The sequence below is a fragment of the Prunus avium genome, chromosome 1 (genome assembly GCF_965620075.1).
Source record: "Prunus avium chromosome 1, drPruAviu1.hap1.1, whole genome shotgun sequence".
In the NCBI taxonomy this organism is placed as follows: domain Eukaryota; kingdom Viridiplantae; phylum Streptophyta; class Magnoliopsida; order Rosales; family Rosaceae; genus Prunus; species Prunus avium.
This window is the reverse complement of record NC_142284.1, coordinates 46,838,096-46,862,209: the sequence shown is the minus strand read 5'-3', so window position 1 is coordinate 46,862,209 and position 24,114 is coordinate 46,838,096. Positions and strand designations below refer to the sequence as shown.

The 24,114-nt window shown below is 38.4% G+C and overlaps 4 protein-coding genes and 1 non-coding gene across 8 annotated transcripts; 3 read left to right on the top strand and 2 right to left on the bottom strand.

Annotated features, from left to right (window-relative positions):
* Positions 1-32: 32 nt before the first annotated feature.
* Positions 33-4,939, top strand: LOC110771259 (kinesin-like protein). Of its 3 annotated transcripts, none has more exons than XM_088246883.1 (7): positions 33-468; positions 560-608; positions 719-770; positions 1,028-1,197; positions 1,302-1,409; positions 1,645-1,760; positions 4,799-4,933. In XM_088246883.1, exons 1-7 carry the CDS (start codon positions 116-118, stop codon positions 4,815-4,817), a joined length of 867 nt encoding a protein of 288 aa, XP_088103009.1. In that variant the 5' UTR covers positions 33-115; the 3' UTR covers positions 4,818-4,933. The 3 variants fall into 3 exon arrangements, with proteins under 3 accessions (XP_088103009.1, XP_088103010.1, XP_021831218.1); XM_088246884.1 differs by having other exon boundaries at positions 34-468; positions 4,802-4,939; XM_021975526.2 differs by lacking the exon at positions 4,799-4,933 and having other exon boundaries at positions 38-468; positions 1,645-1,890.
* On the top strand, positions 4,821-8,785 carry LOC110771258 (thaumatin-like protein 1). The gene is made up of 4 exons (XM_021975525.2): positions 4,821-4,962; positions 6,386-6,529; positions 6,640-7,333; positions 7,978-8,785. The coding sequence occupies exons 2-4, from the start codon at positions 6,469-6,471 to the stop codon at positions 8,207-8,209; spliced, it is 987 nt and encodes a 328-aa protein (XP_021831217.2). The 5' UTR covers positions 4,821-4,962; positions 6,386-6,468; the 3' UTR covers positions 8,210-8,785.
* A 4,653-nt stretch (positions 8,786-13,438) lies between these two features.
* On the bottom strand, positions 13,439-13,522 carry TRNAL-CAA (transfer RNA leucine (anticodon CAA)). The gene has a single exon. It is a non-coding gene; the product is annotated as a tRNA-Leu (tRNA).
* Positions 13,523-15,147: 1,625 nt separating this feature from the next.
* Positions 15,148-17,168, top strand: TLP1 (THAUMATIN-LIKE PROTEIN 1). 2 transcript variants are annotated; one of them, XM_021975533.2, is made up of 3 exons: positions 15,150-15,515; positions 15,656-16,331; positions 16,616-17,168. In XM_021975533.2, exons 1-3 carry the CDS (start codon positions 15,440-15,442, stop codon positions 16,857-16,859), a joined length of 996 nt encoding a protein of 331 aa, XP_021831225.1. In that variant the 5' UTR covers positions 15,150-15,439; the 3' UTR covers positions 16,860-17,168. The 2 variants fall into 2 exon arrangements, with proteins under 2 accessions (XP_088109697.1, XP_021831225.1); XM_088253571.1 differs by lacking the exon at positions 16,616-17,168 and having other exon boundaries at positions 15,148-15,515; positions 15,656-16,335.
* A 414-nt stretch (positions 17,169-17,582) lies between these two features.
* On the bottom strand, positions 17,583-22,574 carry SHD (Chaperone protein htpG family protein). The gene is made up of 15 exons (XM_021975532.2): positions 22,415-22,574; positions 22,140-22,260; positions 21,897-22,050; positions 21,725-21,805; positions 21,514-21,625; positions 21,296-21,422; positions 21,046-21,184; positions 20,721-20,838; positions 20,358-20,557; positions 20,037-20,252; positions 19,767-19,932; positions 19,350-19,491; positions 19,094-19,244; positions 18,559-18,963; positions 17,583-18,084 (listed from the first exon to the last, which is right to left on the bottom strand). The coding sequence occupies exons 1-15, from the start codon at positions 22,479-22,481 to the stop codon at positions 17,836-17,838; spliced, it is 2,448 nt and encodes an 815-aa protein (XP_021831224.1). The 5' UTR covers positions 22,482-22,574; the 3' UTR covers positions 17,583-17,835.
* Between the last annotated feature and the right edge of the window lie 1,540 nt (positions 22,575-24,114).

Sequence of the window (24,114 nt, the reverse complement as noted above, 5' to 3'; positions counted from 1 at the left end):
CCGTAGCTTTACCTTTATGATTCAATTTTAAAAAAAAGGAAATATAAGTAAATTATATTTTACAGTGGTGTGGTGTGGCATAGCAACAAGCTGCAAGAGGAAAAAAGGGGGAGCGATGGCTCAAGTGGGACGCCTTCTTGTAAGGCAATGGCCGATGCTGCAGCAGCATTCCTGTACCTTCCATCATCTTCTCTACTCGCCTTTACTTCCGGTAACCACCAAAACTGGTTCCCATCGTTTCTCTTTGACGAAAGTGCACTTGGCTACTCGCGGCGTCCATAAATTGTTACGCGGACTCAGACCCTCCGACTACCAAGATGCTAACATCGGCAGTTCGGGTTCGGGTTCGGATTCAGATTCGGTTACATATAAGAGCCGCAACGATTTGAAGCGCCACGCCCGCCGTGCGGTCCGCTGGGCTATGGACCTCTCCTGCTTCTCCACCCCTCAAATCAAACGCATTCTCAGGTAACCCAAAATTGAAAAATTTATTCTTCTATTTTTAAAATTAGCTAAGCTATTTTAGTCTAACGTATAATTTCGGTGTTGGGGATGGTAGAGTGGCTTCTCTGGACCAAGACGTGCTGGATGCTCTGATTCTAGTGAAGGTGCCGCCCCTGTAATTGAACTTTTTGGTTAGTTTATTCTTGGCTGTTTCAGACAAGTATTAGCTAGTGATTTGTTTGTTGAAGCTAAGCTGTTTGTGTTATTGTCGCAGAAATTTGGACCTGATGTCCGAGAAGGGAAGCGAAGGCAGTTCAATTATATTGGTATGTGCAAAAACTTTGTGCCGTGCCTAGAAACTAAATTAGGCTTCAACTTTCTTATGTAAATGAATCGAACTCCTATGCTGTTATGTTTCAGCAGTGCTTTTTTCTTTTTGAGTTTCAAATTGGCAACTGTTAGTCATGAACAAGTCAAGTCAAATGTTAGTAACAGAAAACTTGAATCTGTTTAAGCCAATCATTTCTTTCATCTATACGTTCTGTGATCTTATCTTACCAACGTGCATTCAATTTGTGTAAAGGAAAAATGCTGCGAGACGTGGAGCCGGATTTGATGGATGCTTTAATTCAGGCTACAAAAGACAGTGACGAAAGTAAGCTGCAAGCTTTATCTGGTCCAGAGACGTTGAGCATTGATGATAATGAGGAGCAAGAAGAAGAGGAAGAAACTGATTATGAGGAGGAAGAAGAGGTATGATACTGATACTAAGTTTTAAACTGGGCGACAAAGTTTGCTGAAGCTTCCTAAGTAGTTTACAGACATATTTAATCTTATTATTCGAGCATCGATTGCAGGGTTCTCACATTGATGTAGCTACCAGATGGTTTGAAGGTCTGATCAATAAGGACATTCAGATCACCAATGAAGTATATTCAATTTCGAATGTTGAGTTTGACCGCCAGGTAAGTTTAATGCCGTGCTTGCTATTTTAAAGTTTGGTTAAGTGACTTTCCACTAAAAAGCCCTTCATGAGGGCACTAGCATGCGCTTGAACCACCAGGTTATATTCTTTGATGCCCAGCCAGTTCATATTCACTTAAGTCAGTCGATTAAGTCTCATCCCGGTAGTTCGAGCGTCCTAAGGGATCATTGTTTCTGTTTCTTGCTCTTTGTTTCTAATGTTAGCCTCACTTACAGGAATTGCGAAAACTTGTCCGTCGAGTGCATTCAGTTTTGGAAGACAAAGTCAATTCAGAGGAGAATGGGGGAGCGAGAGATGCAGTGAGAGTGAGTGCTGAAAAGTCACTCACCAGGTTCCTTCGTTCCCTTGCTAAAAGTAGCCTAGTGATTGATATGTGATGTTTTAATTTCTATCAAATTTTTTTTTTGGTGCAATTGCGTTATATTTATTGAAGAATGAAGTTGTTTGTTTTCTTGGCTGTACTTTGAGTTGTGCAATTTTTATTTTTTTATTTTCGTAGAATCATACTGCCTAGTCTCAACATTAATGTAGTTGTTTGGAAGTAGTCCAAGTTGGTTCATAAAATTGTTACACAGCAAAGTATTCCTAGTTTTAGTTAGCCACCACAGGCAAAGGAGTTGAAATTCATAGGTTATACAGGCATGGTGCAGATGGTGTTGTCCATTATCTTCCATTTGAATTGTACAAAATCATTTTCTTGCAGTTGACCCAGAATTGGAATGAACTTGAGTAAGTTTGTATTGCCTTATCTCTTGATTCTGTACGAGTGTCCTACTACTGCTCGTAAATTTTTGTTGTTGTCCAGTATATTTTAACTGGATGAACAATGAACTCTACTTCAGGCTGGCTCTACTTTGTAGACTATTAAAAGTTGTCACGGTTCAATCTTACTGATTGAATTGAGGCTGGGAGTTTTGCCTTCAAAACAATGGATTTGAGTTGAAATCATACGAAAGCAGGTGGTGGTTTAAAAAACAAAACTGTGTTTGTACATGCATTGAGTAGGCATGCAGGATCTTACTCGTCCTGTAAATAAAAAAAATCATGGTCGTACAGGGCCTGGCCCTGGACTTTGGGCTTTTGTATTGTGGGCTTCTTATTGAAGACGTGGATGGAACCAAACCAACCTACCGAAGCAAAAAGCCCTTTTGGTTAGATTATTTGTCAGAACATCTTCTTAATTAATTAATTAGTATTTGCCTTGGAGGGTCAGGCCAATTTTGGTCATCAAGTAGTTGATGAGAAAGGGGAAGGGAGGGGAGGGGACAGAGAATAGGATAAAAACACTAGTGTGTGTGGCCACAAGGACACTTGTAGAGAGTGTAAGCTAAGGTCCAGTTCTAGGACGCGAATGAGAAAGTAACGTGGGGTTTGTCATGATAGACGAGAACAAGGTTGGGTATGCAAATAAGAAATCCCTCCCTTTCCTCTGCGGCTGCCTTGCATCACAAACACAATAATGATAATAATGGTGTTTTGTGTAATCAACTTGGCTTTCTTTTTGCATCAGCTGATTTGATAGGATTTATTATTAATTTTTTTTGGGGGGGAGGGGGGCATCCACGTCAATGCTTTTCCGACAAGTTGTTATCATATTTCACTCACTTGATTAAAATCCTACAAAGCAAATTTAAAGTTGGTTTAATCAGCTGATGATGGAATATGTTTTCCAAAGTTTTAGCAACTGACGGAAGCTCTTGGATAAATTTTTCTTTTTAAAAACATTCATTTATAAGAGGGCACTCACTCAACAGTTTGAACATGTTGGGCGAATGTCAATATACCACAAATTGCAATATATTTTCCGATGACTAAAGAGAGACCCGTGTCTCTGATATTTTTGTGCTTTGACAGACAGACAGTCACAATTTCTGATGCACATAAAAAGAAAAGTGGTATATTTTTTTATAGGCATATAATATAAATGCTCATACAAGATATTTTTTCTGACAGAAAAGGAAGAAGATATTTTTTCAATAAGAAACAAAAAAAGAAAAAGAAGAAGATATTTGTTTTTGGTCGTAAAATTTATTGTCAGGAAAGTTGCTGTTTAATAGGAAACGGGCTGTCGGATGTCAGCTGGATTAGCTACTTTTTTGTGATAATCAATGAGGATTGCTTTATGACGAAAGTGAATTTTATATCGGGAGGTGGTCCCTAATAATCCCGTCGACATGGGCATGGACATGGACATGGAGTGCAAGCTCCATCCATTCATTCATTCATTCCAGAGAGAGTCTGTCTGGGATGAAATTTCCTGTTTCATAAGGAATTAGCATAAACCCTTGATTTGAAAGAATTTAGAATTTAAACATTAGAGACGTTACAGGAGGCATTAGAATTCTTGATTGTGAAGTGATTTTAGAGCCCCCGGACTGACTCACTCTGCAAGCATAAACCCTTGACATGTTCTTTGTTAATTGTTGGATTGGATCCCCCTGTGATGTGAGGGCAACAAAACTGTGTAAGGGAAACTAGACTCTGCCTGCAGTCTAATATTTATTAATTTGAGAGGGAAATTAAGACTTGAAAGAGAGAAGAGAAACAGAATAAATATTCCAATAATGCATGCTTTTGTTCATAACACGGATAAATAAATATAAAAAATGAAGTAGGTAAAATGCTTGTGAGATAAGATTTCTTAAACTGTGAATCTGTGATGATTCCCATTAACACCCTGATTTACTGTACCTCAATCAATTGCAAATTAAAGAATAGAATTTGATTTGACCCACACCCAGCCGATCAAGTAAGAACAAGATTAGCCAGCAGCCCTCTCCTCTTGCTTCTCAACTCTTTAATTGGCGTGCTGTGATAGATAGCTAACTTGTAAATACAGAAACATGCTAATGTAGCTAGTCCGGTCTAAGGTGGTGGCTATGAATATAATGCATTTATTTATTTAAAATACACAAACATAATTCAGTTCCTCTCCCAGGGACTGGGGACTGTAGTCTGTATGTTGGAGGAGAAGTCAATGAATTGTCTGCAAATATATACTTGATCGTGATGGATATTTATTATTTAGTTGAATAAATCTGATAACATATTTTCCAACTCCAAGGGCTGCTACATATTCATACTAGTCTTGTTTTTTCAAATGAATCGTTTTCTGGTATGACCATTCTTCCTCGGAGGAGGCGGAGGAGGAGGAGGGAATGGAACATCATGACCTACTTATTTGAAAATTATTGCTATATATATATATATGTGTGTGTGTGTGTGTGGATGTGGTACTAGTAGTACTAGTTGATCAATTTGAAGCAGTTGAACGATCATGTGGGTTTCTGAGAGACAGTCTTTGGGAAGTTGAAGCTAACCTTAACTGCATGTTTTCTTTTTATTTTTCTTGTAATTGGACGTTGGCAGCAGCTTAGTCAACTTATAGATACATCGAATAGGTGAAGGATTTTGGTGCGACGATGTTGACCCTCCAATGCTGTCAGCTATCTTATCCCTGGGTTTTAAACACTAGCAGAAGAAACGTGCGCTCGCCACTCAGGCGGTAAATTCTCCGGCTGCTGTTGACAAAGGTCAATTTCCATTGCCATACGATACTTTTATTCATATAATAAGAAGATTTCATAAAATCTGGGAAAACAAACAAAACATGTACATGTGTTGTTTTGTAACCATCTTACTCTTATGTTGCTTGCTAATTTGGTTCGGGGATAATAGACTCTCGGATCTTCTTATTGTTTGAGCAATTTACAAATACCAAAGTATATTACGAATGATTTTATTTGGAAAATCATTGCGTATAGTTTCTAACTAACCTATCAATTTGCATCTCGTCATTAGAGGCATATTCTCTTGTTCTTACCTAGGTGGTGACTGGTGAGGGTGACCCAAACCGAAATGTTAAAATTAAGTGTTGTGGGGATTTTGTGCTATCTGTCCTTTTTATTTTCTTAATTAGCGAAAAAATAAGCCAAGACACTCTGAGAGAGCACATGGACATTTGGTCTTGTCAGTTTGGTTACCTATCATCTGTCATCCTAGATACTTGTCAGATTTTTAGCATGTTGTATAAGTTTTACAATAATGTTACAGGCACCAACTTAAATACCAATAACTTATGTGTCATATCACGTGTCTATCGTCTTCTCCATCACATTGTACGTTTGTCAATGGACAGCAAAAGAGAAAAGCCATATCGAATCAATGGACGTTTGTCAATGGCAATAAAAAGTTTATGCCTGTATCTTTACTGTTAAGTTTTAGGCTTCCATGAAATGAAACTAATAGATGGTTTATGGTAGAACAACAACCTACCATTAATAGCGGTTGACATATTAGTAAAAGTTGATTGATCCCACCACTTTCTCATACCAAAACGAAGAAAAACAAAACCCAAGCAATAATAGAATAGGCACTTTTTCATGAATTGTTAGCCTCCATATTTTATTACTTTTATAGTTCTCAATTGCAGCAACCAACTATGGCCGGCTTAGAGGTCCTAGTATAAAATAAATGTAATTGGATACGCACAATTCATTATTAATTTGTTGTCAGTAATGTTACCAATAATATACATATTTTTTTTTTTTTTGTACTCCTATCATTAGCATGATTGTATTTGGATCCAACAAAAGTCATATATATGACTCCAAAAATAAAAAAGGAAACGAGTTGGAGAGAATATCGGGGTGAAAGGGAAATAGGTTTTTTTTACCCAAAAATAAAAAAGGAAATAGGTTTTTGAGAAAGTGCGGCAAAATTAAGAAAGTCGGAATTTTTTTTATTAATAACTTGCTTTCCAAAAAAATACTAAGGAAAGAACTGCTCTATTACTCCTATTCCTATAACTAGTAAGTAAGAACTTGCTCTCCAAATATTACTAGGAAAGTAAGTTCCGTTGCTGCCTGCCTAAGCCTTTATAAATACTCGTACTCCTCGTCACTTTTTGAGAATCTCACCTCTGCTCTCTGCTCTCTCATTATCCTCTATCTGCAGTGCCGAGATCCCAGCCCTGCAGAGATTCCTTCAACCTCCTCCAATATTTTCCAGTTGCTCTGTTTCTCTTCTTGTCTGAACTTATGGCTCCATTAGCATCATTGTTAGTGTCCCTGTTAACCATACTTGGGCTATTCACATCAGGTAATTCTTCAATAATAACAAAACTATCTTCTACTAACCAAAATTTTCTCAATTTCTGCAAACTAGTGTAAATTTGTACGTTAATTTTTCATTCTGTTTCTTGCCTGCAGGAGTTCTTTCAACCACATTCACAATGGTGAACAAATGCGAGTACACAGTTTGGCCTGGCATTCTCACCAACGCCGGCGTGCCTCCGCTTCCGACCACCGGCTTTGCTCTCCAAAAGGGCGAGACCAAGACCATCTCTGCCCCAACCTCCTGGGGCGGCCGCTTCTGGGGCCGAACCCTCTGCTCCCAAGACTCCTCCGGCAAATTCTCCTGCGTCACAGGCGATTGCGGCTCCGGAAAAGTAGAATGCGCCGGTAACGGCGCTGCCCCTCCCGCCACTCTCGCCGAGTTCACCCTCGACGGGTACGGCGGCCTCGATTTCTTCGACGTCAGCCTCGTCGACGGTTACAACCTCCCTATGTTGGTGGTCCCACAGGGCGGCAGTGGGACCAACTGCTCGAACACCGGCTGCGTGGTCGATCTCAACGGCCTTTGCCCTTCCGAGCTCAAGGTCACCAGCGCCGACGGCAGAGAAGGCGTGGCCTGCAAGAGCGCGTGCGAGGCGTTTCAACAGCCGCAGTACTGTTGCAGCGGCGCGTATAGTACACCGGACACTTGCAAGCCGTCATCTTACTCTCAGATATTCAAGAACGCTTGTCCACATGCCTACAGTTACGCATACGACGATAGGACCAGCACCTTCACATGCGCTGCTGCGGATTACACCATCACTTTCTGCCCCTCGCCTAGCACCAGGTATTTTTTATTCATATTTACTCATTTCTCCTTCACATTCCCTTCCCCGCCTCTTTCGTCTTTTAACGTTGTGAAGGGTAGTTTTGTCCCGATAAATAAGTTGGTAAGAAAGAAGCCTGTCAATATGAACGTTGGGGGTTGGGGGTTGGGGTTGTTTATTTTTCACTTTTTACTTTAATAACTTTTGTCCGTTAACTTTAACACAACGGAATATCGGTAATTAGTCAGTGTCAGACTGTCAGTGATGGCGGATTGATGAACGGGCGTTTGGTTTGCTAGAACAACCACCACTACACACGGCTACCACCCGACCCCGTTTTTGTTGGTGTGTCTCCATTGCGAATGCAGAAGCAGAAGGAACGCATCTCTCTGAATCTGGAGAAATAACAAAGATGCATTTCTACGCCAAAAAGCGTAGATCCCGATGCTCTTCAAAACCTAGAGATTCGATTCGATTCGATTCGATTCCCTTTTGTTTAATTAATAAACACTCGCACTTGGCATCGCATCGCACACACTCCAACAAACTTGTCTCCTTATTTACTTTTGCAACGGTCCATAATTTGCATTTTAATTTTTGTTTAGTGTGGGTAAATTAAATTTACTGACGGTAAGTATTATTATTTGTGGATTTGTAATTGCAGCAAGAAAGAGTCTCAGGGACAGAACACACAGCCACAGCCTACAAATACTACTTCAGGTACACCGTCGTCTACAAGCAGCTCACCGGAGCAGATAAACAACACAATGGAATACGAAGGTGCCTCGTACGATCAAAGCCAAGCATCGTCGTCCACGAGTACTACGTCACACGCAATTGCGGGTTTGGTTACCGTCGCGCTGGCCATTCAGCTGCTGTCGCAGCTCGTCATCTAACTTCTTCCGTGAGGGTGGCCCATAACTTGGGCCCAATCGGGGACGTGGACCCTACAACTTTTTTGCACCAGTTTTATTTTTTATTATTTTTTAATAATTTTATATCGCATGGGTCATGTGAATTGCTTAGTGGAGCCCAGGTGACGTGGATTTGAGTCATTGATTGAAAAGCCCCCCACCCGTCTGCTTAAGCCCCTTGTTCAGGAATTGGACAAGTTGGGTTCTAAAGGCGAATGAACAAGTTGAAGGGGCACCCAATTAGAATTTAGAATAGATTAGATATGTAGAAATGCAAAAATTTGTGGTAGTGGACAACAACAACACGTGGACATGGACATGGACATGAAGATGAAGATGAAGATGAAGTAGAGGCTAGAGCTGTTGGGTGGCAGGAATATTTTAGATAATTTTTTTAATTTTTGGTCATCCAATTCTTTATGTTAAATGGAGGGTCGAAATTGGTTTGTTTGTATTTTAGGGAATGTTGCCATACAAATATAGGGAAGCTTTTCTCTTTCCATTTGATGTCACTTGGTCACCAAGCATTGAATTGAAGCTCCCATGTTATTATTTCAATTTGACATTTATGTTATATGAAGCAATAATTAAAAAAAAATTGATTATAATGGGCTAGCTAGGGATAATGTAAATAATTGATGCTTGAGTTGAGATCACCTTAATTTCACAACAAATAATGAAGCTGTCTGCAACTGCAAACCTATCATGGGTTGGGTTCAATCATGAGAATACCTACGTGACATGATGATGGCCTATTAATTAGCCTTGGTGGTGATCTAGCTCCAACTTAATTACTGAAAGATTAGAAGCAAAGGTGTAATGATTGAATTACTTTTTCTGTTGTGTGTATTCATGTCACAAAAACAACACGACGCTGTCACAATTTCTCTCATTCCACACAATACCTCGTTGTCTTACTGTTTAAAAATGCTTCTCTGAAATTGACGCATGCAGATTTGGGTTTTGTTGTGGATACAATTCAAACAATTCTCACCATAAAAAAAACTTTAACTTATTTCTTGATAAGAATATGAATACGTGTTGGCAACTTGAGCTTCTTCTGTTCTGTATACAATCCAAGTAGAGAGATTAAACAAAGACATCACTTTCTGAAATTTTCTTTTAATTACTAGCTTGGAGCTAGCTCGGTGATTGTGTGTGTGTGTGTGTATGCAAGCAAAGATTCTTATGCGGCTGTTAGAGGTTTCGAAGAGGCCGCAAAAGGTCAGCATCAAACACATATATATTGTTCATTCATTCGTTCCTTGATGCTCCTGTCTTTTGTTGGTCGCGCATGGCAGCTTCCGTCACTCCACCACCAGCACACAACAAGAATGAGAGTGCACCGTTCGTTCATGCATTATCTGCCTTTATTTAATGTCCATCCATGACTCATTGGAGGAGGATTTCATTAAAAACAAGGCTTATATTTATATCTGTGCTTGCTGCTGCTGTGCACAGTGCAAGACTAGCGCCGCATATTCATTGATTTACAGTCTTCTTCACTCTTCCTTAATTTCTGGTTCAGCTGCTGCTCATACTCACTGTGGATTTCATATGTAACCAATCCAACCAAATTGGCTTTATATATGTTGCTTGCTAATTCTATCCAACCAAACTCTACGTCTACTAGATTGTATATTGTAGCTGCAGGCGCTCTCACAGATGATGGAAAACCCATCTAATCCAATCCATTTTTTACTGCTCTTTCACCATCAAGTTGGGGTTGGGCTGCAAATCCATGACACTTGCGCACTGCTGCACTGCATGCCAAATTAATTTGATCCTTACATGTACGAAACGTATTGTTTTATATATCAAGTTGAAAAAGGAGGCGGCTTAATTGAATTCCTAGTCATGATGAATGGGATGTTGGACCAAAGGGCAGGACAGCTACCACGCTTGGAAGTTGGGGGGGCTCAGCTTTTCAAAGGTTCTGACTCATACAAAACAAAACTAGCCTTCTACTTAACTACTAGCTCCTCCTGCCTCTCTTTTTTAATCTTCTTATTATATATATATATATATCTCCACAAATTAAAACTTTGATATAAATATAAATATATATGATTGGTTTCTGTTCCGGCATCAGTGTCATTAATAATGGAAACAGATAGAGCCTGAAATTTGCAGTATGCATAATAGCCGCCCGAATATATGGAAATTAACAAATTGAAGCAATTGAAGTGAGTGAGTGTGTAAGCAGAACAGATGATCCTTCATTTTCAGCCCAATCTCTCTCTCTCTCTCTCTCTCTCTCTCTCTCTCTCACTACGACTACTGCTTACTTTATATTCGCCAGTTTCACACTCAATCATTTCAATGCGAAACTTGCGTCCATTCTTGACCAACATGTAACCTGTTGTTGGAAGGAAAACACCTTTTTTTTTTCTTTTTTCTTTTTGGTGCGTGTATGTGTGTTAATCGCTACCTGAATCAGTGAATCTGCCCCGTATAAAGAAGCTTTATCATATAGGGGAAGAAAAACCAAGACTGATCAGAGAAAGTTGGTGGTCGTATGGTATGCTAAATTGCTAATGCTACTAAGAAAATAAGCATGCATGTGTTATATATTTTGATCATGGTAATTGTGAAACAATATGCTACCTAGTTTTAGTGCGTTTATGGATAAGGTGTTGGACTATGATTCCATTCCAACTAACAAAAAAATCATTACTTTCTGTTTTTATTTTTATTTTATTTTATTAATTTTAAAACTTTCTGTTTAACTAAACTAATAATTCCTATGAAATGGGCTAATGTAAACAGTCTACAAAACTAAGCCCATGAGCCCAACTAAGTAAACCAGCTCATGAGCAATTTGTCTTATTTGCCCCAAAACACTTGCGCCATTAACTCAACCCCAGGACCTAAGAAAAAACCCAAACTCAACTCTCAGTCTCCCCCAAATTCAGATCCAGTATCAAGTATTTCATACTGTCGAGACAAAAAGGCCATTCCATTGTGAGTCAAACATGCGTGTATATCTATATATAGCTTTTACAAAGTTAGTCTTCTTTGATTGTTTTCTTCATTGTATTTTAAATAGAAAGAGACGATGGCAAAAGCACAGTTGCTTAGGGGAGAAGATATGTACGTACAAGGCTCTAGATTGTTCTGCTATTTGTATAAAGCTAGATATCATCTCACAAAACCAAGTTTGAAGAGGTTTTCAGACCCCTGAAAGCAAAACAACAACAAAAGTTTTACGGGGTTAGTCCTGCATTCCATGCCATCGCTTTGTCATCACACAGACAGCTGCCTTTTATTTGCAAAATTCACAGATATGCATGCAGCAAAGTAAAAAGAAAAGAAGAGATAAAGTATATTAGCAAAAGAGATACCCTATCTATCTATCTGCATGCAGATGCATACCTACTTGCTAGTATTAGTACAATGACTTATCAGCAAAAAGTCAGAAAGAAAAATGAACCAAACCATGTAAGTTTGAGGAACATGAGGAAAAAGCCATGTCCCCTTCGTGGTTTTCTCCAGAGTAGAGTGTGGTGTGAGATTGTTGTGACCTCAATCTTCAATAAAGAAAGAAAGAAATGAAAAGGAAACAAAAATATTAATAATCTAAATGCTCCTTTACACGACGGATAACATGCCATTGGAGACATCCCCAATCCCTACAAACTCTACGTAATATCTTCTTCTTTGCCAATAGACTTTACAATACACAAAGAAGAAAGAAAAGGATTATCTTCGTGCATATTAACACAGTACAAAGAAAGAAAATAGGAAAAAGACATTTCAATTTCAATCAACTGAACATCACATTAGTTTTTTTTATTTTGATCCACGTACTATCATCTCTTTTTCAGGACCAACTGCAACTGCGTCAAGTTGCTTAAAAGTACCAACAAATGAAACGACAGTCGTTGGATAACACCCTGTGCACTGTGCACAATATGGGGTTGCGAATTCTTATCCTAAAATATGATGGACATTAATTTGGTCCAAGATAAGAGAACTTTCTGCTGTTAATTCTTGCACATGCTGCAAATTATAAATATATATATATATATATATACATGGAGGATGGAGCGCCAACACCTTTTGCATTTGCAGCGTAGACATTCCACTTCTGCATGTCATCATGTTGGGTTTCCTCCAATAACTTGATAACCTATATATATAGGATTTCATCACTTTTTGCATTTGCATGCATATATGGTCAAAAGATTTCCAAACCAATAGTTTTGTTTTTGTTTTTTGGGTCATAACAGAACCACTAGTTTTGGTGTGCTAGGGCTTGGATTGTTATCAGCCACAAATTAATATCTTACCCTTAGACAACATACTTTAAGCAACTTCAACTTTATCCTCAACTGTTATGATTATGAGTTAATAGGATGATTAATCAACATCTTGTCATAGTGTACTTCTATTGAGGGATTCCTCAAATGAACACCCTTTAGGGCTCTCTATGAATTTTTTTATGATTTTATTAAGTCTATATTCATAGATCATCTTTGCAAAAAATTAGACAAATCGGAAATTGTTTCGACATCCAATTATGTCCTACAAAATCAATGAACACAATGCTTCAAGAAAGTACTAAAATTTTAATAACTCAATTTAGTGGTCAAACGATATCGGATTCAAGTGATTTTTTGTAGAGATGATCTTTGAATGATTATCTAAAAAATAAACTGTTTGGATTAGTGAAATACAATGTAAAGTGGGCATACAATGGTGTCCCTCAAATAAGCTTATTCGAGGAATTCCTTAATGAAAACTTTATATTAATGCCATTCTCTACAGCTAATTAAGCTAGCTGATCGATCATTCTTCAATTTAGGGTTGGTGGTTGTGTGTTATTCTAAGTATAGTCTTTTGAGGTGGATACTACAGATATTCTACAAATCACAGTCATCATCAATACAAATAAGCAAAGCAAAGCAAAAGAACTACATATATACAAACTTTCGAAAGATGCACGTGTCATTGCCCGAAAAGTGGTAAACTTTTTCCACATGCATGCTATGTATCATGTAGCCATTACACTTCACCGCAGAACAGAAAAAATATGCTTTGTTGACATTCTGGATACCCAATTTATAAGCTTTCTTGTCATTGATGGTAACTTACATTTGGCTTTGGGTATGCTCAATTTTCAATGAACCTTATTCGTTTCTAAACTCTTTTGAGGGCACTAATTTAATGAAGTAAAAACTTAATCAAAGGAAAAATTGTCAAAAAATATGTCAGAAGTGGGATTTGAACCCACGCCCTCTCTCGAAGACCAGAACTTGAGTCTGGCGCCTTAGACCACTCGGCCATCCTGACTATGCTAACTTTGTGATTTTTATCTTTATATACTAATTAACCAAATAAATAAATAAATAAATAATTCGAATTCGAAAATCATTAAGAAAGACTCGGTTCCAATCCAAGTTCCAACTGTCACATTTTCCAGCCAAATAGCGAATGGTAAACAAAGTGTTAAAAGACAAGAGAGTCCCACAACGGAAGTGCATTCCACGCCACCATGTATGCTGTGACGTGGAGCTGTATCAGCAATGTCGGTTACTCCAAGCTTTTGCTTCACCAGATCCTAAACTAAACCCCAGCTTCATGTGATGAAATGATTTTCTCCTTCAACACCCAAAAACAAAATAAGAAACGTAAGTTGTTTGCATGTGTTTTCACAATTTCTAAACTGATTTAAGCAACAAATCACCCATAAGCTTAAGTTATGAACAAAAACATCAACAAACAGTACACGTGGCGATCTGGGAAACACAACAGCTATGCTCTCACCGCCCCACGTGCTAGGTTTCCCATCCTTATGCAAAGAGTTCCTTTTCCAACGCAATCTCACGTACGATTCAGCACTATGTCTCAATTCCACTAACCCTTTTTAATTTATTTAGCAAAGAAACTTCCTTTTTCTTTGGGTACATTTGCATACACTACCATAATTTGAAAATTATTTATTAATAGCTGAATTTTGTTTGAAGAATAATGAAATTGATTCATAATGTGCATGGCACAATGAAAAATGTATAATATATCTAACTTTCAACTTTTGAAGAATTGTTTGCCGTGATTCGGTTCACTATCTCATCTAATTTCGGTGAAATGAATACAATGTTAGATATATATGCATATGAGATTATGAGAATCTAATTCCGCCTAGTAAAGTAAAGTTGTGAACCCCATAGATTTTTTGAGGATGCTCTCATTGACATTATTGAATCATTGAATATGGGAAGGAAGGAACCCAAAAGCAAGATTCTTCAACATATACAATTAATGGTCGGAACACGTTTGTTAAGTGGAGCTTGTTGATACTTGATACATTGATACATAACCAAATCAAATTATACATGCTCCAATAAAGGAGAATAGATCAGTTCAAAGAATGAATTATGTTTTTTCAAACTCGTTTATTCATTCAACTTTAACTTTTTTAGGAACTAATACTATATACATCAAGTGGAAATTTACTTGATACAGGTTCACCTAATGCTTTCAATTTTACATTAAACGAACCTCCCCTTTAATATAAATAAATAAATTCAAGCCATTGAACTAGATCATGGCAGTACATGTTCATGCGTAGAAAACTATGAGATTAGACAACAATGACGTAAGGTAGTCACATTACACTACACTGTCGATACACGAGATACTATAAGATCACAGCTTGACATATATGAAAAATATTTCATCAAAAACACAAAAAGAATAATCTATACACGCATCTTAAACTATGATTGACAATAGAGTAAAAATTCCTACTTCCAAGAAGGAGACAAGTATTTTTCCCATTTATTTTTGCAGCAACTTTCCCTTGGATTGAGTGTTTGACCTGCGCCTGCGCTGAGAGGTTACGTGGCTCCTATATATATTTTTGTCATTATACAAAGTGGTTCCATTCCACCTTATATAAATAGTGACATGCAAACCACAAAACACACCAAATGAATCCCACACGATTTCTTCCTTCACCCTCAAAATCTGTTTTCTATTCTGCATTCATTTCCATCTCTCTCTCTCTCTCTCAAATTATTTGTCTTAATCACAATTATTAATCTTCTTCTTGAAGTTTATAAATCCTCTCTCTCTCTCTCTCTCTCTCTCTCTCTCTGTGTTTGTGGATATCTAGTCCAGTCAATACAAGCATTCTTTCAGTACATAATAAAATATTTTCAACCATCACCAAAATCACTGATAATTCCCCTAGTAACATTCTCCAAAATGGATCTGAATCTGATGGCCATCTTCCATTTTTCTCCTTTGTACATCACCCTCATTTTGTTTACAATTTTCAAAGGTACGTGTGTATGCATTGCACTCATTTTCGATATTAATTGCCTCAAGATGTTTTAAATTTATATTATTATCACATTATTTATGTTTAAAATTAAACTTAACATTTCTTCTTTGATCTATATATGTAAATTAATGTTACAGGCATATCGGGAGCTACATTTACAATCATAAACAAGTGCGACTACACTGTATGGCCCGGAATTCTATCCAATGCCGGCAGTAGCAGATTAGACAGCACCGGCCTCCAACTCCAACCCGGCGCCTCCCGTTCATTTCAATCCCCACCCAACTGGTCAGGCCGATTCTGGGCTCGAACCGGTTGCAACTTCGACCCCACCACCGGTCAGGGCACCTGCACCACCGGCGACTGCGGCTCCAACCAAGTCGAGTGCAATGGCGCCGGCGCTATCCCACCAGCCACTCTCGCCGAGTTCACGATCGGCGGCTCCGACAACCAGGATTTCTACGACGTCAGCTTAGTGGACGGCTACAACTTACCCATGATGGTGGAGCCGAGCGGCGGGTCGGGTAGTTGTTTGTCGCCCGGGTGCGCAACCGACTTGAACCAGCGGTGCCCGGCTGAGTTACGGGTCGGGGACGGTGCGGCGTGTAAGAGTGCGTGTGAGGCTTTTGGGAGCCCGGAGTATTGTTGCAACGGCGCGTTTAGTACCCCCGACACTTGTAAGCCGTCGGTTTATTCGGAGATGTTTAAAGCCGCGTGTCCCAGATCGTATAGCTACGCGTATGACGATGCCAGCAGTACATTTACTTGTACTGGAGCTGATTATACCATAACATTCTGCCCTTCCACAGCAAGGTAATTTATATTTTATTCATAATTAGTGTTATCTTCTTTCCCAATATTCCCGTTTTGCTTTTCCTGCAACTTTTTTCATGTACTATTATTATACTAATCTTTTGTGAGCCACAAGCCAGCAGCAACTCTCATTACTAGGAAAGCAGATTACTATTGATTCATTTTGATTGTTCTTCAATGTTAGATAAATAATTCTTAAAGAAAATCAGCTACTTGGGTTGGGTTGGGTGGGTCTCATTTACATTTTCTCTACTTATAATTTGATTTATATGTGGTGCATGCAGTCAAAAATCTGCAAGTACGTCTCCAACAAGAAGTAATGGATCGGGGCAGATAACAACCACAACAAATAACGGGTCTGGAGGTGGGAGTGGGACGACAGGAGAGCTCCCTGCGGTGGTGGGAAACAGTAACAGTCCTTTTCCGAACTTTTTCACTGGAGACTCAACGAAGACCCTTTCTTCTTCTGCTCTTTACACTTCATTGGTTGCTTCCTCTGCCACTTTATTTCTCTTTATTTCTCTATAGTTGCTTCATTCTTAGTCTCCTATCCTATATAATATATATATATATATATATATATATATATGCACGCACGTGCGAGCCTCGGAGGCCGATGAGGAAGTCCAGAGGTTGTAAAGTATAGAGAGAGACGACGATATAGATTAGATATCGTTTTAGCATAGAGTAGTATATAAAGATACAGTTTTTGTTAATATTTTTTCTTCCCTTGGCAAGTTTTTGGACGATAGCAATTGGTGGGTTAGTGTACGAATGAAGTATCTAAGAAAGAGCATTTTGAGATTGAGGCAATGCCATTACTCCAATTCATTTTGAGATTGCAATGTCAGTGAAAAACAAAGTGTTTGCTTATCTTTGAATCCATCTAGTCCATACGTAATTTGGTTGGTGAAACGTTGGGCACCAGCTGCTAAACAGAATAAACTTCGCTGGAACTACAAGCTTTGCTAGTTCTCGTCTCTTTGAAGTTTTTGACCCCGCGAATCGCAATGAGATGTAATTATGGTCCATCATTTCATTTGGTACTTGAGAAAATCTGACCAGCTCCCTGCTAAACTTAGATCGGAAGAATTGTTTGTGGCCCAGAGCCAGTTCCTTAAAAACCCTAAACCAAGATGGAGTTTTCTTCTTCGGTCCTATACCAGCCAAGATAAACTTGTCTACAATCTGCATTATAAATAAAACTCAAAGATATATCATACTAGACATTAGAGAGCGTGCGCCTGCCTGTATATAACGCTGCAATTACTCAACATTGTATTTTGCAAAGAAAGTACATGGCATAGTCTCTCTGAAACTCATTAACTAGATGCTGGAGACAAAATTCTGGTTTATATGATTACAGTAAATCTATTACCTAATGTCTTTAACTTAACCAAATGAAATCAAAAAGTGCAATGCAGCGATTTCCCATTTCTCCAGAAACTGAACCGTGAAGGGCCAAAGCCCATTGTAACACCCCACCCTATCAGCTATAGGCAACCTACAACTCATCCTTCAGTGTATCTGCATCAGCCTCAGGGGTAGCTGTCGCTTCATTTGTAGCAGTTTCTGTCTCAACCTCTTCAACATCTTCTTCCTCCTCAACTGCAACATCAGGGTTTATGTTTAGGCTAGACTTCACTGAACTGTAGATGCGGGAGGCAAAATCCTTGGGGTCTGGAAGATTGAAACCGCTCTCCATGAGTGCAGTCTGGTAAATAAGCTGTGCTGTCTGCTTTACGCTCTCATCCTGAAGAGCAAGCAAAAATATTGAATAAGATAAACGGGATTCACTAACAATTCAACAAATGGTTTTTTTCTAAGACATGCTTTTAAACCCAACCATAAGAGTAGGGATAGGCCTGGGCTTCTTTCAATTGCTTAACAGACCTCTGATAGCAATGTGCCTATTTATTCGTGTAAACCACCTAAATGAAGAACCATTTTGATTTCATAACAAAGACAAAGATCGGATCCCCAAATGAGACTCAATCAGAAATGAAACAATTTTAACCAATGAGAGAAATCCAGGTTACATAGGTCAAGATTTCTTGAAAATATTTTGCAAGGAAGACCCACCAGTCATTTATAAATGTTGGAGACCGTTTAAAAGCTAACACGATCATGAATGCACATATGATTTCATTCTGCGGAAACTGAATATATGTTTCCTCCATTCACATTTCTGAATATGTAAGTGAAGGGGAATAAGTCTAGAACATACCTCAGCATTCTTTACTACTCTCTCCCGGAGCTCCTTGATGATTGGGTGCCTTGGGTTAATCTCAAGGACCCTCTTGCCACGCATGTATGCTTGTTTGTTAGCATCTGATAAAGTCTGAGACTGCATGATCCTCTCCATGTTTGCACTCCAACCATACTTTGATGTCACAACCACACAAGGCGTGTCAGCCAAACGGTTGGACAGCTTCACATCATCCACATTGTCACTGGCAAGAGCACTCTTCCACCATTTAGTGAGTTCCTTGTATGATTCCTTGACTTCCTTGTCTTTTGAGTCTTTACCAAGTTTCAAACCCTCCTTTGACACGTTCTGGAATTTCTTGTCTTCATAGTCCATCAAGTATTGCATCAGATATTCATCAACTGGATCTGTGAAGAAAATAACCTGCAACAATAGATATAGAAGGTAAATAGAGACACAAAAAAAAAGCCCTTCCTCGTGACTCAAACAAGTGGGAAAGTAACAAATATCCCTATTTAAACAACTGCAAAGATTGAATATCTTTTATATGTACCTCATAATTTTTCTTCTTAAGCCGCTCAATGAATGGAGATTTTTCCAACTGTTCTTTGCTGGCTCCAGTAATGTAAAATATGTCCTTCTGCCCAGATTTCATCCTTGAAATGTACTGATCCAGTGAAGTCAATTTTCCATCTGACTTGGTGCTGCCAGAGAGTTCAAAGTTGGTCATTCAACCCCATGAAGGCGAGTATAAGGACATTTAGTGCTGCCAATAAAACTACACATAAATAGCCATAAAATATGTTTACCTCTCAAATCTTAGGAGTTTTGCCAAACGATTCCTGTTAGCCGCATCTTCAATGATACCAAGCTTAATGGACTTGCCGAATTCATTCCAGAATCTAGTATATTGGCCTCTCTTCTCATCATCATCACTGGATTTCTCAAGCTCTGTTTTCGCATCAAAATTCAACACAAAGCATAAATGAACAATTAATGCAAACTTAGTAACTCTCCCCTCTGTTAGCATCACTAACTTTTACAAAAAACAGCAAAACATGAAGCTCAAGTTGTTGGTTTTCAAGGGTTGGTATTAATGCAAGTTCAACTGGGATGCAGTAAACATGACATCAATGCACCATATACGCTCTGATTGAATACTCCCAGAATTGTACAAAGAAACTGCTTGCAAATATTAACAAGAAGCAATTTTATGTGCACCATACCTTTCTTGTCTTTGTCATTGGACTCATCAGGATCTTCCTCAGCAAGTTTACGGATCATATCAAGGGCTTTCCGGATGAGCTTCTTCTTAATTGTCTTCAAACTGCTGTGTTGTTGAAGCATTTCTCGTGATACATTGAGTGGCAAGGTGTCAGAATCAACAAGACCCTGATCATAAGATTATCAATGTAAAAACCAGATTTGGTAAGCATGTAAAAACCAATCCAATCTCATAAACCTAATTGCGAGAACTTAAAAATATCCTGCATTACCTTCAAAAAATTCAGATACTTTGGCAAAAGCTCATCAAATTCATCTGATATGAAAACCCTTCTAACATACAACTTCAAGTTGGATTTATTGGCATTATAGTAGCTCTCATATAGATCATGAGGAGCCTTAGGAGGCACAAACAGGACAGCCTTGAATTCCACGTCACCTTCAGCGGTAAAGTGGCTCCATGATAAAGGCTTCTCATCACCAAAATCCTGTTGAACAGTATAAATATGTAAAATTGATGAATACACAGAATATGAAAGGTGATTTAGTTCCCAAAAACATTCCACAAGGTCATGCAACCATAAGAACATTACCTTGGCAATAGAGTGATAGAATTTGGTGTACTCTTCATCAGTTACTTCCTTTGGATTGCGCAACCATATAGCTTTAACATCATTTAGAAGCTCCCACTCATAAGTAGTTTCTTTTATTTTCTTTGTCTTTGGTTTTTTCTCAGAATCTTCATCTTCATCTTGACTTTTCTCAGTTTCTTCCTCGGAGGATTTGCTTTCAGCTGTTCACAATCATTGGGTAAAAGCAGGGAGGCAAGAATAGGTAAGAATATGCATCGAACCAGATGAAATTTTAATGCTTAGAAATATAATTAATTTCTGCTATCAGCACTAAAAGCTTTTACAAACATATTTGAGAAAAGAATTTGAAAAATGGGTGCATACGTGATTCTTCCTCATCAGAGGACTCATCCTCATCGGCAGGAACCTCCACATCAACCTCTTTGCTTGCCCAGAGGTGGATGGGGAAGTTGATAAATTCAGAATATTTCTTCACCAACTCCTGCAAAAAACATAAAACAATCATCAAATTATCATGGCACCATAAAACAAAAATAAGAACAATGCATCCAAGTAACAGAGATGAGAACGTTAATGGTTATATAATAGGCATAATTAAGAGGGGAGTAATAGTTTGTACCAGCACCCAGGAAAATGGGGAACCAATGCAAGTAAAAATTGAAATGAAATAAAATGGGGAACCACTTACTTTTAGTTTGCTCTCTTCCAAATATTCCCCTGCTTCTTCTCTAAGATGCAATCTAATTTCAGTACCACGTCCTAGTGGTTCATTATATGTATCCTCGGAAACTACAAATGACCCATCAGCCTTTGACTCCCAAACATGCCTGAAACACAAGAAATTTATATGATCATCATATAATAGTTAAGGTGTGCCCCAAGAAAACTGTTAGCATAACAACATCAATGAAAGAGTAACTCGAATTTTAAACACTTACTGTTTGTCATCATTGTGTTTGCTGATGACTTCCACATTATCTGCAACGAGGTATACAGAGTAGAACCCAACTCCAAATTGCCCAATAAGATTGAGATCACCACTTGTCTGCATCTTCTCCACAAAGGCTGCAAGCAAAGTAAATACGAATTAAATCAGTATAACCAACACATAATTTCGCTGGAAATTTTCAGACTCAATATATAAAGCAATATATACCTGAAGTTCCAGATTTTGCTATGGTTCCCAAGTTCTTGATTAAGTCCTCCTTTGTCATACCTATACCCCTGTCACGTATGGAGAGGATTCTCTTCTCCTTGTCTAACTTAATCTGCACAGGTTATTTTTTAGACAATCCAACAAGATTCAATAACATATATCGCTTGGTACGCTTCATAAATTAAAAGCAAAGCAAGCAACATCCACTAACCTGTATTTCGAGGTTAGTGTCATCGCCTTCACCCAAAATCTCCTTGTCTGTAAGGGCAAGGAATCTAATCTTGTCGAGCGCCTGAAATCGAGAAAAGTTTTCCATTAGCATCGAAATCATGACAGGTCAATGATAAAACATTGTACGAGATAAATTAGTGTCAAAGGTTTACATCAGAAGCATTGGAGATCAGCTCCCTGAGGAAAATGTCTTTGTTGCTATAGAGAGAGTGGATAATAATGTCCATGAGCCGAGACACCTCTGCCTGGAACTGAAACTGTTCCGCGTTATTGCGGAGTGATCTCTTTGAGATTGACTCGGCCTCCCTACAGTGGCAGTAAGTAATACACATCTATTCAGAAACTGCTAAAGAGGCTTCAAATTCATAAAACTCAGATATTGATAAACCTCCCACCTCTTAGCGACGTCAGAGTCGGTGGATAGCCCATTGGGAACAGCCCCGATCTTGTCCTCAACCTTTGGTGGATCTACGAGCTCCTCAGAACTACCCTCTGCACTGGCCTGTAATTTCCGACCTGAACAAACATAGATCCCCAAAACCCTAATCAATTTCAACTTCCAAAGATGAACATCAAAATTTAGAAACATTTACTTAGAGCAATGCAGCATTGACTAATGAAGATCTATAGAAATGAACAGAAACGATAGATTATGAAAACCCTAGCTTACCCTGATCCGGCAGGAGAGAGAGAAGGCACAGCAGAAGCAGAGCGGAAGGGATCGTCCACTTCCTCATCTTACTACTCCAACACACTCGAAGAAGTTGTTCTAGTAACTTCGCTCACTGAGATAATCCGTTTCAGTGCTTACCAACGTCTCCTAGCTTAAGTTTTTATACATAGCTCTGCTGTTAGACGGAGAGCGTAATGTTAACGGCAACTTGACATTGGATTGGCCTAGTTTTGCCAGCGTGGCGAACCAACGCTTCATGATTTGTTTCTGGATACGTGGCCGGATTTTATTGGGCCTGCTCTGTTTCCTTGACGTGGAGACACAAGGAATTGCGGACGGGCCCACCGACGACTTGAGATCTCCAGTCTGCTTGACCCATCCGATGAAGCTTGTGCTGCCAACATGTATGATCCTACGGATAGAGTTTACTTCTTCTACGTGGCAGTTTATTATTGGATTTTGTTTCGTCCTTGACGTGGATAAAATCTAACGCTCATCGATTTTTGATTCTTCTGCTTGAATCTATCAAGGCCCAATTGAAAGAATAAGATTGGGCCTTTCAAAGCATGTGAATAGTGGCAGGCTTTGCAAAATGCTTGTGGTGTTTCCATTCATTGTCATAGCAACCCAAGGGCAATCACTATTCACATGAGATATGAGGAGAGGAATTTGTATAGAGTTTTGGTGTGAGAAATGAAGAATATAACTAAGTATTTATTTAAAAAAAATCTGAAATTCTTAGTTTTTTTTTTTATAGATTTTTTATTGTTTTTTTCGTTGTTGATGTCATCGCTGAGGTCATCAAACCCAGGCAACATCCCAAGTTGTTCTTACCTTCGGGCCTGCCCAGGCTTGTGGAGCTCACCAGCTGCCTGGGCTGCATTTGCACGGTGAAACCTATGCCTAGGGCTTGGGCCCCCTCCTGCCTGAGCCATAGCCTTCTGCTAGAAGTGCTCGGATCTGCGTGAAAAGTGCATACCAAATTTTCAATTCAATATACTTTTGTGATGACTGACCATAACATTTTTACTCATCCTAGTTGAAAGGGTTTTTTTTATAAAAAAGAATCCCTGGTTGAAGAGTTTAACAATAAAATTGACAAACTTTAACAGTAGGACCATCTTGATACCCAAAAAAAAAAAAAAAAAAAAAAGAGTTGAAGGACAGTTCAAATGAAAATTTTAGTTGGTGGACCAAAATGATATTGGAGCAATAGTTAGGGGACCATTTCAGTCATTAACCCTAAAACAAAATATAAAAAAGGAATATTCAAATTTAATATCTCTTTTCAAGAAAATGTAGAGGTTAATATAGGTACTCTATTTTGTGAAGCAGTTAGGCATGTTTACTAACCAGGAATCAGGATAAACATAAATAAGAGCATTCAAGAATCGAAGTCAAGCATTCGAATTAAGTTATTTACTAACTGTCATGAATTAGAATGAAAACAAAATGGATTATCATTAAAACTATTTACTATTGTTAAGAATCGGAATCAAAATCAATTTGATTACCAAAATGCCATTGCAAAACAAATCCAATACCAAATTGTTCAACTACTTACACAATTTTTCAAATGATAAATTTTTTTGTTTTAAACAAAAAGAAAAGAGAAAAGTTTTTTTTTTTTTTTTTCGTTTTTGTTCAAGTTCTCTAATTTTTATGTTTATTTTGAAGTTCTGTAAAAATAATCGTGT